The 18882-nt window shown below is 42.0% G+C and overlaps 1 protein-coding gene across 1 annotated transcript in view; it reads left to right on the top strand.

The window, feature by feature from the left end:
• Positions 1-17770, top strand: part of CPE (carboxypeptidase E) — a 105858-nt gene extending 88088 nt beyond the window's left edge. Inside the window, exons 5-9 of the mRNA XM_084856396.1 lie at positions 945-1127; positions 5926-6065; positions 10029-10128; positions 12495-12613; positions 16888-17770. Coding sequence (XP_084712522.1) covers positions 945-1127; positions 5926-6065; positions 10029-10128; positions 12495-12613; positions 16888-16986 — 641 coding nt within the window. The 3' untranslated portion in view covers positions 16987-17770. The remainder of the gene's footprint in view (positions 1-944; positions 1128-5925; positions 6066-10028; positions 10129-12494; positions 12614-16887) is intronic.
• The last annotated feature ends 1112 nt before the right edge of the window (positions 17771-18882 follow it).

Consider the following 18882-nt stretch of genomic DNA (forward strand, 5'->3'; position numbering starts at 1 on the left):
CTCATTCAGCACTGTGCAAGGGCATGGCTGCTGGTTGGATAGGTGCCCCTGGCATGGACTGCTGATGTCAGTGAGCATTACCTGTTTGGAGCACAGTGCATGATGCCTCGTTTGGACACAATGCTAAACTATGATTTAGCATTCAGCATATGGTTCTGGACAAGCCTCAGGCTTTTGCGCACCTCCTTCTCTTTCTGGCGCAACCGCAAAGAGGAGATGGGTTCCCTGTTTTTACTAACTGCAGTTCAGCACAGTGTCAAAACCTGAACGAAATGTGGTTATGATCCATTTGTTTGTCTCATTCAAACACCACATTTTTAAATGTGCACTTTAAAATTTCTCGTGTGTACTCCTAAAAAAGTGTAAATGTGTAAAAATGTATTTAGCGGCCCTAAATATTGGTGGCTAAGGGCACAATCCTATGCATATTTCAACAGAAAAAAGTTCTACAACTCCCAAGCATGCTCCAGCCAATTGTAGGACTTTTTTCTGTCGAAACATGCATGGGATTGCACCCTAAATTACATGTATACAATGAATAGGTACACTGTTTTAGTCCTGCAGCTTGAAGTGACATCCCCAGCAGGCAGGTTATATTGTGATCTAGAGACCAATACCTTTGTGCTTCAATTAAGAATCCTTAAATTAATAAAGGATTTGAGGAAATAACAGTAACTTAGATTCTTTTTGGTCAACATCTGCTCTCAAGGTATATTATTTTGTATAAGTAGAGTTACCTTCCCAAGGAATATGCAGTATTCTTGTTCATATAATTATGTGTGATGTGTCTGCCTAAATGAAATGCATAGTTTCCTTCCTATGGAACTTTTTCTTCATAATACTGATACGATCTAGGTACTCTAGGCAAAAACAATAGACACAGCCTTACTTTTTTTATTTGTTCCCCCTGTTCATCCGCATGTTTTTGGTTTTGTTTTCCCTAGGTAGTGCTCATGAATACAGCTCCTGCCCAGATGATGCTGTTTTTCAAAGCTTAGCTCGAAGCTATTCATCCTTTAATCCAGCCATGTCTGATCCAAACAGGCCACCATGTCGCAAGAATGATGATGATAGCAGCTTCATAGATGGGACAACCAATGGTGGTGCTTGGTATAGTGTTCCAGGAGGTTTGTGTCAGCGAATTGTAACGTTACAGAGATTTCATTCATTATAGAGAATTGCTGCTGCTGCTACTACAGCTATACATTTGTATAGTGTTAGTAATATATTAAGCGCTGTACAGAACATAAAAATGACACGTCCTTGCCTGGAGGACTTGCCTGGAATTCCTTTTAATAGCAGCTGGTGAGGCAGTTCCCTGATCTGCCTCAGGGGTGATCAGGCGAGGAGGAGAAAACTTGCCCTTACCAGGAAACATCAGGAGGCCACAGTGGAGCAGGGGCATCACATTCAGCTCTGCACAAGTGGAGCACATAAAAGCTACATGGACACAGACTGCTGACATCAGTGGAGATTGCTAGTGGGCATTTCTACATGAAACGTTTATCCCGGCCTTTTACCAAGGCTGCTTCTTCCAGATTCTTTGCGGGATTAAGACCGGCTTCTTTACACATGCTTTTTTCTGGAGGGTTTCTTTCTCTGCCTTTCTATTATGTTTCATTATACCACCACTAGATAGCACTCTGGTATAGCAGAATTGCACAATTTCATGAGACTCTCAATCCACCATTTCTAAATAATACCACACTTTCCTCATTAGGACCCCCCCCCCCAAATGGTTGCAAAGCACGGGAGAGGCCCGGAGGATGACAATATCATTTAAAGGACTACAGTGACTGGGCAATCATGAGCACAGAATAAAAGCCTCATGTAGAAAGGCTCAGTGAGTCAGCAACCATGCGTTTGTACAATGCTGACTGAGAAATCTCCTTCCTTTACTGTTGCCTCCTAACAGTTGCTGATAAGAGCAGCCTCCTCTCTCTCTTTCTCTTTCTCTTTCTCTGTCCCTCTCCTCCGCCACTGCCAACCCCCGCTTGAATGGCCAGTGTTCATTCCAGCAAATCAACTTGCCCGCTATGGCTGGTCCCTCAATTGTGGTTAAAATGTGCAACTTCCACAGCCGTCACTGAGTTTTTCCCTTCACTTTTACAAGTCTATCTTGGGAAAATGGATTATTGTTCCAACAATAATATAGATAGATCTTTAGAAATGAATGCTATATTTAGAGATGAATGTGTCTTCTGAAAGCTCATCTTTCGAACGTTATGAGGGAAGCGGCCTACAGATGATAAATGATTTAAACTCCTGGCAGCCAGTGGGAGTTCTACTGTGCATTTCCATTTGGCTGTTGCCTGCCTTGCTAAGTCTTGTATCTACTAAAGTAGCCTGCATTGGATAGTAACCTGATATGATGGAGAGCCATCAGTCAAGAAATTCTTAAAGATAGCCCCTGCCACAAAAAAGGATAATATGTGAGCAGAGATGGGATGAAAGGGTAGACTTAGAATACAGTGGAGGAGAGTAGAGGGAAAGACCAATAATGCAGATACTGATTAGAATCATAGAATAGTAGGGTTGGAAGGGGCCTACAAGGCCATCGAGTCCAACCCCCTGCTCAGTGCAAGAAGATGGCTGTCCAGCCTTGTCTTGAATGCCTCCAGTGTGGGAGAGCCCACCACCTCCCTAAGTAATTGGTTCCATTGTTGTATTGCTCTAACAGTCAGGAAGTTTTTCCTGATGTTCAGCTGGAATCTGGCTTCCTGTAACTTGAGCCCATTATTTCGACCTGCACTCTGGGATGATTGAGAAGAGAAGAGATTCTGGCCTTCCTGTCTGTGACAAACTTTCAAGTACTTGAAGAGCGCTATCATATCTCCCCTCAGTCTTCTCTTCTCAAGGCTAGACATGCCCAGTTCTTTCAGTCTCTCTTCATAGGGCTTTGTTTCCAGTCCCCTGATCATCTTTGTTGCCCGCCTCTGAACCTTCTGAATTAAATATAACATTGGAAAGATGTTATGGTCCATGGTGTGGGGCAGCCTTCCCCTGGCACCCTCCAACTGTTTTGGATATCAGCTCCCATCAGCCCCAGCCAGCATGGCCAATGGTTAGGAATGCTGGGAGTTGTAGTCCAAAACATCTGGAGGGCATCAGGTTGTGGAAGGCTGGTATAGGGTGACCAGATATGAAGGAGGAGAGGTCTTCTGTACCTGGAGATAGTTAAGCAAGAAAACACATTTCAACAAGTGCACCTTTTTCTCAACGTTGCTTGTAGCTGCTGAAATTCCCTCTTATCTTCAACTCTTGAAGGCACAGGTGTGCTGGTCTCCTTTGCACCTGATCAGCTTGCCTGTTTAGATCAATATGAGTTAAACAGTCAATCTTTCTTATGCCACATAACGACCATACTTTAGCTCATTTTCTTATGCCTTTAAACAGCCCTGAACATTGCTATTTCCGATTCCCAAGAAGCCTCCAAAAATGCAGGATTAAGACATGCTAATCCGATTCTCCTATCAGCACAGAAATAGCATCTTCAAGAAGATTACCTTGACCTGCAGCCAGGCTGTGTTTCCAGGGTCAGTGGCTGCAGTCCTTCCTACACAATGGATGTTTATGCCCCATTAAAGCCAGTAAGAGTTGGGCAGCCTAATGAGGCACAGGGAGTGCAGCCTTTGCTTTTAATATGAACTGGAATTCTAGCCTGGAACTCTTACAGATTTTTCTCATTTGAATTCATATTGTTGGACACCTAGCCAGCATTAAGGGCACAGGAAGTGGAAACTTGCCCTGTGCCTAGCACAAGACAAAAGGGAGCAAGACATCTTGCAGTTGATGCTGGGGCACATTATACAATTAGCGGAGTTTGGTAAAGTAGGATTGACTTAAAAATAAAATGTCTAATTTCTATTGCATATTCATGCTCACATTTACGCAAAATATATTTGTGTGGAATTACATTGCTAGTATTATGTTTTTCTCGAGGTTTGTTCCAAACAACCAAAATGTAGCACTGATAATTTGCCCAATGTCCTACAGTCCTTATTGTGAAAATAATCCTCTGGCACATTAAGCACTGACAAATGCATCATGTCATAAGGTTTTGTGGGTTAAAGCCCACTTTATGAGATGTCTCTAAGGTACCATGAGATTTTGATTGTCACATTTATAGGATTTAGCACATATGGAAGAATGATGTGAATGTATCCCCCTTACGACGTTTCTCCCCCTCCCCCGCCATAAGATATTATTCTGATGATTAAAAAATGGCCACTGGTTCCACAAATTACTGCTTGTGTGAGTGGTTTTCTCATGTGAACAGTGTAATACACGAAAAAGCTCACATTAGCTTGGCCCCTTCATGAAGTGAAATTTCACAACAGCCATTTTATTTCATTGGAAGCAACTCACATTCTGGCACACAGAAGGTGTGCAAAATTACTGATCAGGGAGGGAAGGGGCCTAAATTCAGGCCGTCTTTCCTTCCCCCCTCCCCTGCTCTCCAACTTGAGAGAGAGGCCCGAATTCAGGTCCCCATGTCAACACTCACATAATCTGTGCTGATTATCATACACAGTATGTGAAGCATTCTAATCCAGCCCTGGGAGCTACACACTCACATACGGCATTTTGTGCATTTAGTTCCCGATGTGGAAGCAAGCACAGAAGCCTGCTTGCATTCATTCATCCTCTCCTTTTTAAAAAAATTTGTGACCATGTGCTTTTGATTGATTCATAATGACTTAAACACGTGTCTAGTAATTGTACTGTCAAACATATTTGTCATTTTAAGTCTCCTCCCCCTTGTTAGCACTGCTACATTGCCTTTGTTTAAATTGCACTATTAGAAAGAAATACCTCTTTCAAATGATTTTTCAAGGCTTCGTTGAAGGTTTTGCTATTATCTGTTTTTCACATGTTTCATTGTACACATAATAACATGTTTTCTTTTTTCATCTGGAAGTAAATGAACTACACCTGGAAATTGTTTTTGGCTTCTGAAAATAGGACTTTTCAAGCCAAATTTATCCCAGCGGAATATATAGACCAGATGCAATATCAGATTTGGTACAGTCATTAGACATAGCTGTGATTGCCAAGATGTTCACTGCATGAAGTTGGCCATTTCAGTACATTATGTATTTGGCTTTGGACCAAGAAATTGTTAGCTGCCCTGAAACTGTTGTAAATGGAAGGGTGACATACGTTTTCCAAACAAGCAATAGATAGATAGATAGATAGATAGATAGATAGATAGATAGCAGAGGTTGCCTTGTTGTGTGAACCCGGCCACTGAGGGTTAGTGGAGGGTTAAACAACACTTGCGTAACCCTACAACAAACTGAGGGTTATCTGAAGTGGTCTAACCCTCAAATAATCCTTGGTGGCTGGGTTTGCATGACACGACAACCCCTGAGTGGAGGTTGGATATTCAAAGTGTCACCTGGTACGTGCCATGGGTCATCATGGGTTAAACAACCCTCGGTGAGCCCACTGTGTTGTGTGAACCAGGTCACCGTAAGCAATGTTTCTTTGTTCAAACTGTTTCCAACACTTTAAAAAAGAAGTAAAGTCTCTCTCTCGTCCCCACCCCCTTTCCAATTTATCCACTGGAAATTTTTAAAGGAAAAAAAAGGCAGCCTCAATCATTCCAGGTTTTTTTTCCTGGGCCTTCACATATCTATGCTCTGGCATGATATAGTTTTCTCCTGTGTCTATTACAGGCTCTCAGAGTCTCTTTTTCCTGGGGGCACTTTCATCTGTGTCTCTCTGAGAGTGTTTTTAAACTCTTATGCCATTTCTACAAATGTGTGAACATTGGCAAAAAGTGAGGGGGAGACGTTTAAAAATGTATTGTAGGGTGGAAAGCTGCTTTGGTGTCACATGCAAATGCCTTAAAATCCTATTTTCATTTGATAGAACACAGTACTTGTCAAATGTCAACCTATATATATGCTAATAATGCAGGTATGCAGGACTTCAACTACCTCAGCAGCAACTGTTTTGAAATCACCGTGGAGCTTAGCTGTGAAAAATTCCCTCCTGAGGAAAGCCTGAAAAGTTATTGGGAGAACAACAAGAATTCACTGATCAGTTACATTGAGCAGGTAAAAGAAAAGAACCACTTTTGGGGGCAAGGGCCTGCTACTCAGGATAGGATATGCCAGCCTTCCCCAACCTGGAGCCCTCCAGATGTTTTGGACTTCAACTCCCATCATCCCCAGCCAGCATGGCCAATGGTCTGAAATTCTACGGCCGTAGTCCAAAACAGGCCCTCCACGTGATTTAGAATCCTGGAAAATCAGGTTTCTAAATTGTATAGAGATCCTCCATGGATAGAGGATGCTTCCCGCTACAGGTAGTTGCCCTCTACACATGGAGGGCTACAAGGATGTGATGGCGGAGGGGCGGAGCTACGTGCTAACTTCTGATCCCCCTCCTCGCTTGTAGGCTGGATATGTTTTTTCAATGCCTGAAAAGGGTTCATGTGTTGGCTGTTTTTCTGTCATTTCCCCACAATTTCCCCACAAGTTAAATGTTGTTGTCCTCAGTTGCATCCCTTGGGTAAAATCCAATGTAAGTCCTACTCAGAATACACCCATTGAAATGAATAGGACTTCAGTTAGTCATGACTGCTTAAATCCCATTCATTTTGGTGGGTCTACTCTAAGTGGGGCTTATGTTGGATTTTACTCCTTGTGTTCAGATCTGCCTTTAATCCCATCTTGATCTGTATTCAAAGATACATGGCTTTAAAAGATGTTTATGAATCTGGCCAGGTGGGGTTACCTTTTTACATGAAAGCTTAACCACAATAAAAATGGCATGTGGTAATGTTTTTCCTCCCCAAATAATAATAATAATAATGATAATAATAATAATAATAATAATAATAGTGTAACTTTATCCCTAGGAACTGCAGAATGTAAGAACAGAGCGTATTGATTAGAGATTGCCATGAATCACAATGCTAGAGACAACATTCTGAGGCGTAATTTGGACCCTCTATTTGTAGATTTTTTTTAATGTGACAAAAAAATCCATATTGAAAGATTCTTGGTTCATTATATTTTGCAGCTTATGATGCAATCAGAGTAGCTTGCTAAAGAAAACCTGTGGGGAAATAAAAGCATTTATTTAGGATTAATTTATTCTAGGGAAAAATCCCAAAGTTTGCCAAATAAAATATTTCCAGTGACTAGACCAGTCAATAATACCTGTTTAGTTTGATTTTACTTAAGTTGGAAATGCAGAACATTGCAGGCTTTCACCCTTTGCTACAAGAGAGGTTTCTTAACTGTCAGGGGATTACTGTTCATATAGTTACCCTTGCAAAATCCTCAGCTCATATGGGGCAGGATCCAATGCTGTCACAGTGCCAGTGCCAATGATGTTGCACTAGCATAAACCAATGCTATTTCAACATCATTAGTGCTTGCTAAGCAAAGCAAAAAAGCATTGATTTGCCACTGAATTTCAACAGCATAGTTTGTCGCCAAATTTCAACTGCAAATCACCACTTTTCCCTTTTTTCTAGCAAGTGCTAATGAAGTTGCACCATTGTTGGCTTACGCTACCGCTATGACAGCACTGGATACTGTCCATGGTCTGCTTTCAGAGATTTTGCAAAGTACAATGTACTCACAAGGCTTTTATGTAGTCAAATGTTTTTTGCTGCTGCACATTTACCTTCTGTGTTCCTGAGGTTTAGAAACTTTCAGCTAGGGGAGAAAGTTTCCCTCTTGTTCCAGTTGGCTTGACACTTCTATCACAGATCCAAACCCCCTGTGTATACCAGTAGCCCTGTTCAGATGTAAAGGGAAACTATGGTTAGTGAGAACAAGCCAGGATCAAACTGTGGTTTCTTATCATGGCTTGTTCAAAGTTTAAACAAAACTCAGTTCCCCAAGCTGGGACATCATAGGGAATCAAGGTTTGTTTAAAACTAGAAGTAAAAGTTTCTGATCTTTACCTCCGATGCACAGAAGTAGATGAGAGGAGAAGGGGGAGCATGAGATCCTGAGGCTCACCATAGTTCATTTATTTAGAGGGAACCCACGGTTTCCCATTACATCTAAACCAGGCCAGTGTCTACACGCTGCTCTTTGGAAATGGGCTATCCCATCCATTTCAGTGGTGCCAGCTTGCACTTATGCAAAAGAATCCACATGTGGATCTGCTGCCTATTTCAGAAGACAGGTAGGAGTCCTCTTTGTGTTCAACAGAGTACCCGCAGCCATAAGAAACTGCTGAATCAGACATACTGTTCTGTGAAGTTCTGTCATTTAAAAATAGCTTATAGCAGTAGCTGGCTCTTGATTCTCACATATCTGTGCCAAAACTGTAGTGCAGGAAGGCAGAATGATGAATAGCTTTTCCACCAAGTATATCTGTTAGGGTGTCAAGCTTTATCAAGCTACAGCCTGGTTGAGACTCTTCATGGCCTTCACCAGATTGCTTGTAGAGCTACTGGCGGGCTTGCAAACCAACCAGGGCCATATGAAGGCCCAGATAGTATGAACTGGCAACTCCATTTGGAACCTAGGCACGTAGCCACTGTGATCACACAGACTGTGGTAGCTACGTGTATAAACCACATATCAAGATGTTGGCTCATTCCATATATGGAGATGTTGGTTGACTCCATCTTTAACAGCTGGCTCCTAGAGGTAGTTGCTCTGATTCATTGTCCTTAATTAGTTGTAATGTCCAGAAGCAATCCCTGCCCTGAGTAGGACCCCTCCTAGAAGAAAACGCTCTCAACACTGAATACTAATAGGCACCTCCCTAGGCATGGCTGTCTACTTTTGAGATTCAAAGCCTTCTGAGACTGTTCTATAATACTCTGGCTCATGTGGACCAGTCAGCACAGGATGACCAAGTAGTTCAGAATGTGCCTGTAAAGAAGGCTTTGTTCTCTGCCTGTAGTTGTATGTGAGTATATCAAGATTCTTTTGCGCCTCAGCTCCTGGAAATGTGTAGCTTTACAAGTGCTGAAAGTTCTACCACTCCAGTGGTTAGGACACCAGTCTTGTAAAAGCTAAGCTAATACACTGATTCTGAAAGGAAGTCACTGCATGGGTCCCTGCCTCATCTTCCTGGGATCCTGATGCCCAGTTCACCCATTTCATGTTCATGTAGAGTATCACCAGGCATACAGTGGTTGGATCCATTTGCTCTACATTATTGAGCTGGAAAGTTGCTAGTAAAAATCCCAGATCAGCTATTAATGCACCAAATGGCCTTAGTCAAGCTCAGGGGTGGGCAATTTCAGCAGGTCTGGGGGGACGATTTCCCCACAACCCTCCCTGCTGCCACTGAAATTTCTGTTGCTATGCTACCAATTTTTCATGACAGCGCCAAAAACACTGCAATTTTCCTTTAAAACAAAGGAGCACAATTTTGCCTGAAAACAAGCTGTGCACTCCCTGTGCACGTTTTAAAAAAGCAAGGTCGGCCTTTTTTTGGCGCTGCCACATCACTGTGTCAGGGCGAGGGGGGGGGGGCAAAAAAGGCTTGGGCGGGGGGTATATGCAGCCTGTGGACCCATGATTACTTTAATTCATTGTAGTTTATGTTAATTCATTGTATGTTGTGTTATTAGCATTGTACGCTGGCTAGAGTGGCTGGGTAGCCAGCCAGATGGGTGGCTAATAAATCAAATAAATAAATGAATGAATGTGTTGCCCAACCCTGGTCAAGCTAATGGCTATGTTCAGTCAATCATATTTCAACTTAATAAACCAAAATATGAATGAGCCTTGGCTTGCACAGACAGCCCCTTAGCGCAAACCACAATTAAATGAGGAACTGTCTAATTAACCATAGTTTCCCATTTCATCTGGACGTGGAAACTATGGTTACCAACTTCAGAACCAGCTAGGATATGAAACCTCATTTAATAAGGCAAAGGTTTCATCTGAACCAGGCCACCTCCTCTCAGGCTGAGCCCACCATCTTTTACATGGGGATAATATTGGCCTACCTTACAGGGTTAAAAAGAATATTTAGCAAATGTAATACAAAGAAAATGCAGAATATAGATACAAAGTTGTTGTTGTTTTTTCCAGATACATCGAGGGGTAAAAGGATTTGTTAGAGATCTTCAGGGTAATCCCATTGCTAATGCCACCATTTCTGTGGATGGGATAGACCATGATATTACATCCGGTAAGTTATATGTAATACATTTATTATTATTTATTTCATTTCTATACCACCCAATAACCAAAACTCTCTGGGTGGTTTACAATTCACAAAAGATACAAACAATATTGTACAACATTACAAAATACAACAGTATGATAAAACGTAGTCTAAAACATTTTAACGTACACATTTTAAACAGCTAAAAACATTTTCAGTAAACAACTTTAATAATAGACCTGTTCAAGACTGCTAGCATAAATGCCCCCATCATATGCCATTAAATGCCTGGGAGTAGAGGGCAGTCTTAACCTGGTACCAAAAAGATGACTGTGTCAGTGCCAGGCCGGCCTCAGTGGGGAGCATCAGTTGGGGAGCCACCACTGAGAAGGCCCTCTTCCTTGTTGCCACCTTCCAGTTTTCTCTCGGAGGTGGCACTTGGATGAAGGCCTCAGATGTTGATAGTAGGTTCAGAGTGGGAGATATATGCAATACATAGGTAATACATTTAAACAGTTAATGAAGAGTGCTAACAGTGCCCTTCCATTTGTGGAAAGGCCTTTGATCCAGTCTCAGCCCCTGCTAATGGGGGTGCAGGGAGGGGAGGTGATATTAACTTATTCTCTCCCCCTCCCCGCAGCCCCCTGTGCCAACTCCCATGCTATTCCAAGGGCCCTCCAGCCCTCTGGAGCAGATTTAGGGGTGTGAGGTGAAGGGGTTTTAGGTGGGAGGGGGAATTTGTAAACATCCTCTCTCCCCCCATTTCTGTTAGCGGAGGTCTCTGCTAGATCAAAAAAACATTCTGCAAATGATGCAATGCAATGTGGGTGCAACACAATTTGTGTCTCAATAATAGAATTACAACTGTAGACTTGCATTTTTGTTTCCCAAGGTATTACTCATTAAGTAGGAAAAGACATTGACTAGTTAGACGTAAACTCTACCAATGGTAGTCCACAATTATTGCCATCTGTTGAATCACTCAAAATTTTCTCTGGCTTTTTAGCTTAAAAAAAAAAGTGAGAAAGCAGGGGTGGGGGGCATGATAAAGTGTATAAAAGTATGGAGAGTGTGGAGAAAGTGGATAGAGAGCATTTTGACCTCCTCTCTTGTAATATTAGAACCCAGGATCATCCCATGAAGCTGAATGGTGGGAGATTCAGGACAGATAAAAGGAAGTACTTTTTCACACAGCATATAGCTAAACTTTGGAATTTGCTGCCGTGAGGTCCCCAAATTGGATGGCTTTAAAAGAGGCTAAAGGTGCAATCCTATGCATGTTTAAACAGAAAAAGTCCTACAACTCATCCTACATGAATGGCTGGGGAATGCTGGGAATTGTAGGACTTTTTTCTGTCTAAACATGCATAGGGTTGCACCCTTCAACTAATTCATGGAGGGTAAGGCTATCCATGGCTATTAGTCATGGTGGCTATATGCTGCCTCCAGTATCATACACATTTTTTTCTTGCAAGAATTAAAACACCTGTTGTGTGCTAGCCTTCCTGAGCCTCAACCAGTTAACTCCATAGTACAGATAGGGGTTCTTTGTGAATAGGATTCACCCACTCACTTGGCAGCACCTGTTTGCACCCCCCAAAAAACATTTTATGTATAATTGTTAAGCTATATCTGAGCCCTACTACAGCTTCTAGTTAAATCCTGTTTTATAGTAATTTTAAATACCATATAGGCTTTGAAATCTGTGTTTATATTTTTGAGATTATTTAACCAGGGATACCCCAATTCCATTTTTTTCAATTTTAATCTCATTTTACCAGACTGGATGCAAGGGTACAATCCCTTACTCCTAGGAAATCCTATACAGTACAGTCAACCAAATAGGTTTGGTGGGTTCCTTGCTTTGGCAGAATGGCCACTTTATATAAACCTATGCATGTTTACTCAGAAGGAGGTCCCACTCTAAGTGTGCATAGGATTGCAACCTTATCTCTTACTAACCAGTAAGTTCTATTGTGAATAGTTTGGGCTTCAAGGCTAGGTGGTTTTCACAAGGTAGGATTGACCTGATCATACTTGTATAGAACACAAACCTAAACTTCAGTTTGTAGTCTTAATATTATAAAGCTAGCATTAAACAACACATAGTAACTAACATTTACCAGAATTTGTAAAAAGACAACTGATTCAGTCCTGGCTCTTATATGTAATGCAAGATTTGTATGCTTTAAAACAGGACAGGCAGATGGTATATCGGGATCTACTGGTAGATTGTTGGATAATTTGCAGCAGATTGGGAAAGGTTTCTGACTCCCAGTTATTTAACAATAGTAACAAGAAAAGGGCAAAGTAGATCACACATGCATGGAGGCTTCCCACGCCTGCTCTGAAATGTTTTTAGAGGTAGTAACATATTGCTTTTTCCTCAGCTAAGGATGGTGATTATTGGCGATTGCTTGTACCTGGGAATTATAAAGTGACAGCCTCAGCACCAGGTTATCTAGCAATAACTAAAAAAGTGGCAGTTCCCTTCAGCCCTGCCATTAAGGTAAGTACTTGTACCTGGTTTTCATTGCCTTAGAACGCACACTAGTTGGTTAAGTGGTTAAGTATGTTTGGTGTAATAGGGTGCTTCCTAGATAAATTTACCAGCATTCTGTGTGATACTGATTGATAGTCAAAGCCTTTTAGCATTTCTGAAATGGAAACATTGAATCTGAGCATCTAATATAGGAATGGGCCATAGCTCAGTACTCTGCATGTAACAGGTCCCAAAACCAGTTCTGCACATGTTCCCTTAAAAGGATCTTGGGTAACATGGCTGGACAGACCTCCATCAGGATCCTTGGAGAACTGCTGCCGGTCAGAGTAGACAATACTGAACTATATGGACCAATGGTATAATTCAGTATAAGGCAGCTTCATGTATTCAGTATGCAGAGCCCCTATTCTAGCTGTCCAAACAATAAAGAAGCAAAATAAATGTTAATTTTTGTGAACTGCCCAGAGAGCTTCGGCTGTTGGGCGGTATAGAAATGAAATGAAATAAAATAAATAAACAAACAAACAAACAAGGTTTGTTTGTTTGTTTATTTATTTCATTTCTATACCGCCCAATAGCCAAAGCTCTCTGGGCAGTTCACAAAAATTAAAACCAAAGAGCATACCATAAAACAATACAAAATATATAAAACATTGAAACCACAGTAAACAATACATCCAGAATAAAACCAGAATAAAACCTAGCAGCAGTGCAGGGATTTAAAATACAAATTTAAAACAGCAAAGCTAAAAGTTTAAAGAGCTAAAATGCCTGGGAAAATAAAAAGGTCTTCACCTGGCACCAGAAAGAATACAGTGTAGGTTCCAGGCAAACCTCACTAGGGAGCTCTTTCCACAGATGGGGTGCCACAGCAGAAAAAGCCTTCCTCCTAGTAGCCACCCACCTCACTTTCTTTGGCAGGGGCTCACGGAGAAGGGCCGCTGAGGATGATCTTAAGGTCTGGGCAGGCACATATGGGAGGAGGCGATCCTTCAGATAACTTGGCCCCAAGCCATTAAGGGCTTTGAATGTTAACACCAGCACTTTGAATAGAAATGGACTGGCAGCCAGTGCAGCTGGAAAAGTACTGGTATAATATGAGCTCGCTGGCCAGTCCCAGTTAACAATCTTGCTGCCCTATTTTGGACCAGCTGAAGTTTCCGGACCGTTTTCAAAGGCAGCCCCACGTATAACGCATTGCAGTAATCCAGATGAGAAGTTATCAGAGCATGGATAACTGTAGCTAGGCTATCTCTGTCCAGGTAAGGGTGTAGTTGGTATACCAGCCTAAGCTGATAAAAAGTGCTCCATGCCACTGAGTTCACCTGTACCTCAGGTGACAGTTCTGGATCCAACAGCACCCCCAAACTATGAATGTGATCCTTTAGGAGGAGTGCAACCCCCTCCAGAACAGGTTGAATATCACCTAGCTGGGCAGACGAACAACCCACTAACAGTACCTCCGTCTTGTCTGGATTGAGTTTCAGTTTATTGGCCCTCATCCAGTCCATCACTGTGCCCAGGCACTGATTCAGAACAGCTACTGCCTCACCTGGGTTTGATGAGAAATAGAGGTAGAGCTGGGTGTCATCCACATATTGATGGCACGTCAGCCCACACCTCCAGCTAACTTCCCCCAGTGGCTTCATGTAGATGTTAAACATCATGGGGGGTAAAATAGAGCTCTGTGGAACCCCATGGCACAATTGCCATAGCACAGAGCAATAATCCCCCAGCACCACCTTCTGGAATCGGCCATCCAAGTAGGAGCGGAACCACTGCAGTGCAGTGCCTCCAACTCCCAACCCAGACAACCTATCCAGAAGGATACCATAGTTGATGGTACTGAAAGCCGCTGAGAGGTCCAGGAGAATCAACCGGGTTGCACTCCCCCGTGCCTCTCTCAAAGATCCCAATGATCTAACTTAGGGCCAACACCTAGGCAGTAAAACAATGCTGGACCCCTCAAGGTGGTTTATAGAGGGTTGCCAGATGGTCTCCCACTAAGTAGGCCCACACTTGCTTAGTTTCAGATCATGCCCTGGGATTTTACTGGTTTGCCGCTGTGACGAAACTCCTACTCTCCTCACCCAGCCTATGGTCCCTCAAGGGGGGGGTTGCCTTTGTTTCCACCTAGACAGGTTGTTCCCACCCACCTCAGGTGTCTGCCTTTAACCGCCTTTCTTATACTCCTTTTTTTTCCCCTAGAGCATAATTGTGTGTGTGCCTTGTGCCCTTTTTGAACTTCTACCTAGGTTAAGTATAAGTAGCGTGATGAAGACTTAAGTACAGACTCAGTGTAAAAGAATCAAAATAAGTTATTTATATTGTTATGAAGATTGAACTTTAAAAGATTTCTTGAATATGATGTTGTTTTTCTCAGTTACTTTATATGTTATGCTCTTAACATAACCTAAGCTAAACTACAGCCTAAAACCACTAACCACCACTCCCTATCCCAGGCGATGTTTTATCTAAGAGATCAAATCCCTCCCTCTCCCATCTCTCTTCAAACTGCCTCTTTTAACTCACTCTAACTCACTCCAGCACTCCCTCCCATCAGCATTTTCACAGACCAATCACACGGCCCCAGGCACTCAGCCACTCACACAGTTCCATACATTCTCACACACCCACCAGGCAACCTCCAATGTATGGAGAAGCTATAAAGCCTGAATACTGTTTTTTTTTAAAAAAAAACATGGGGTGGTTCCACCACAGCCACCTTGGTTATTTCTTAGAAAGATGGTATACAAGCTACATAAGGTAATCAAAATGTGACTATATACCAGTCCATGGTCTCTTAAGCTTGACTCTGTGCACTCTGACCACAAAGCACTGAACTGAAGATTCAAGCTCAGGCCTGGAATTAGTTACTCACTTGGTTACTTGTTGCAGGTAAAAATTGCCTTCAGGCAAGCATGTAAGTACACACTGCCACATGGGTAGAACCACAAGGGCAGTCATCTTGATGCAGTTCTGACAGACGCACACGTGATTCTCCCATTTGTCCATCCAACTTCGAAGAAAACAGCCATCAGTGGCAACATGCAGTGGATGTAACACTTGTGGCAAACAGCCATCCCATTTCCCTGCCTATTTTCTTACTGTAAGACCAGAAGGCAGGGAGGGACGTATGGTAGTGATCATCTTAGTGCTGCACTGTGTTTCCAGCCCAGCACTCATTGCAGACAAGCTCAAGGATTTGCCAGTCTCCCAGATCCTCACAAGTGGAGCCAAAATCTCACCACAGTTCAGGCCAGGTTCATAATGGGTTTGCCCTGTGACAGTCCTCTCCACCACAGTGGCCCCTTTCTCTTTCCCACCGCAATAGAGAGGCCTTGCAGCAGTGCCTCCTTAGAAACTTGTTGCTACTGCTGCTGCAGCATCCCAGGCACAAGGAAGGAACAATGAGAAATATAGTTCCTGTGATTCCTGCCATCCCTACTCAAAGCAGGGAGGCCTCCAGGTCATGTCCTGCTCATCAGGAGTGCAACAATGCCCAAACTCTGAAATCACAAAATGATTTATTTTCAGGGTGTTTTTTTGTTTTTCTGGAAAACAAGTAATCTTACCAAGCCTATTCAGAATTGAGCTGGGGGAGCTTGCCCAGTAAAAGTTGCTTTCTTGTCTTTGGTCTTCAAGGCTACTTGAAGCCTTGAAGACCAAAGGCTTCAAGTATCAGTGACAGCCACTGATTTAAGCTTGTGCTGCATTTCCATATCCTGTTCTGAGCCCTTGGAAGAGAGGGAAGAAATTTAATTAAATACATTTCAATGAATTACTTCTTTATTGTGTGACTTTCAAGGAAGATTAAAAGGATTTCTTTTGTATTTGCCTTTGCAATTCAGTGAGATTTGATCAAGAAGTCCCACCCTGGGGCGTGCGTAGGTAGAGCTTTTAACATATTGTGAGAAAACATCCTTACAGCACGTTCCTATGTATGTTTGTTCAGAAGAAAGTCCCACTGTGTTCTCTTGGGCTATTCTCAGGTAAGTGTGCATAGGATTGCAGTTTCAATCATTTCATTGGAAAAACCCTTTATTGGGTTGGATCTGGACTTACTCATACTTGGAATAGACCCATCAAAATCAATGGGACTTAAATTAGTCTTGGCTCCCATTTATTTCAGTGGGGCTGTTCTAAGTGTGACTAAGTCTGGATCCAACCCAATTTCAGGTCCTAAATCCAATAATTTCAAGATGTCACTTCAAATAGAAGTCCAATGTGTTCAAAAGTCTTGCTTGGTTTTTTTTCTTATTATTGTTTCTCCTGCCTAGGTTGATTTTGATCTGGAGTCTTTGTCTGAAAGAAAAGAAGAGGAAAAGGAAGAGCTAATGGAGTGGTGGAAGATGATGTCAGAAACTTTAAATTTTTAAGCAGAAGCTCTGAATTTACAGCTTTTAATCTATTATGTGTTGACTTAGTATAATGTACTGTGGAAAGTCCCTATATTTTAGATTTTGTGTAGCTTGCAGTATTTCACTTCAGTTGTTTTGAGTATTTTTTTTTAAAAAAATCAACAATCTGCTCTACATAAAAACAAATTGCTAGATACTTTCATGCCATCATTCACTATTGTACATACTCAACATGGGGAAAGAATGCCTGAATGAATGTAACATCCTCCTAACTCAGATACAAATGTGTGTTTCACTTACAAATCCTGGATGTGTAGGTCAAGCACATTGAAATAACCCTATAGTAATTAGCAGTCACTTGCAGCTGCTGCCACAAATATTTGCCAATGCAGGTGAACAGATTATATTCTCTAATGTCTCATAAGATAATGGCACTGAAACTGTATGCAGTAAGAATTTGGTGTTGTGAGTAATGCTTTACTGCAATTAAAGTTTGTTTATGTCTCTGCGGAAGAGCCATGTAAAATAAGAATCATAAGTACTTGGGTTTCATTTATTCACATGGAAATATCTTTCATCATTCTTAGTTAAAAGCAGAGAGGAAATAGTACAACATTTTTCCTTGTTCTGTCAGTGATGTTCCCAAGTGACTTGGTAATCAGATTAAAAATTCTGAATGGATAAAGAATGACCATATAGTGAGTGCATGTTATTACTAGGTTTCCTGTGCTTGCGGTGTATTCTTTCTACTGTCCTGTTTGTCAGTGGTTACGTGTGTATTTAGTAAACATGAGTTGCACGAAAAGGCTTCAACATACTTTGCATAAAGAACAAAATGTCCGTCCAAAAACTAGTTGAGCCACTGCATCTTTAATAAGGGACTGGAAATTCAAGGAGTCCAATTCAAAACAAGATTTCCTCTCGGAAGCAAGCTGCACTGAATTCAGTGGGACTTCCTTCCCAGTCACTATGTATATATGGGCTTTCAACGTGAATTGAAGACAAGCTGAAAATAATATCTCAAATTCTAAAGATTCCACCCAAATAAGTTTCCAGATGATCCATGTTATGCAGGTCAGTACCTGCAGTTCAGGAGAGCAATCCTTTTTTCGATCAATGCTGGTCCATACAGACTAGCAGGCCCAGCATGCATTGCACAGCTAACATTTTGCCAAAACAAAATGGTGGATCAATATATCTGCAATAGCAAGCATCTCCGTTATACTGTTTTTGGTGTTACACTTCCTAGTATATCATTACTATTGCTGTTCAGTAGTGTCAACGGGAACCACCCTTATTGAAACAAATGCCAGTGTTAGTTAGCACACTAGCTACCATAACAGTAAAATGTTAGACTAGACTTCAAATCCTAAATAACCGTTTCCTCTTTAAAGAGCCAGTTAGGGCTGGCATCAACAGTAGGCATGGTTGAGTACTTGCGGAGGGCCCACATCCCCGCAGGGGCCCAGTGACATATTGCTCCTCCTCTTCACCATTGCAACTTGCTTGTTCACCTGCCTCTCGTCCAGACAATGTTGATGGTAAGAAGGAAATAGTAGATGCCACTGCCTAGTTGCTCACCGGCTCACTGCCTGTAAGCAGGCATGTGGTAGCAGTGATGAAAAAGAGGATGAGGAGGAATAGCAGCTGGTGGTAATGGTGTTGGAAAGGTAGACTCACTGAGGGAGGGGGCCCATTGAGGGTGTCCTGCCCAAGGACCCTCAAAAACCTGGAGCCAGCACTGGAGACAATAATGATTAAGTGGAATTTCAATTAATTCTTAAACTTTATTTTAACAAAGGAACACAGTTTGGGAAACAAAAAGTCATTTTGCTCCCCTAACAATGTGCCTCTAGCCTAAAGATAGGAAACATTAAACATATTTTAATGCTGAAGCTAAGGTTACTGTGCACA

The sequence above is a fragment of the Heloderma suspectum genome, chromosome 5, assembly GCF_057233095.1.
Source record: "Heloderma suspectum isolate Gila_16-S chromosome 5, 16-S_ref, whole genome shotgun sequence".
NCBI lineage: Eukaryota > Metazoa > Chordata > Lepidosauria > Squamata > Helodermatidae > Heloderma > Heloderma suspectum.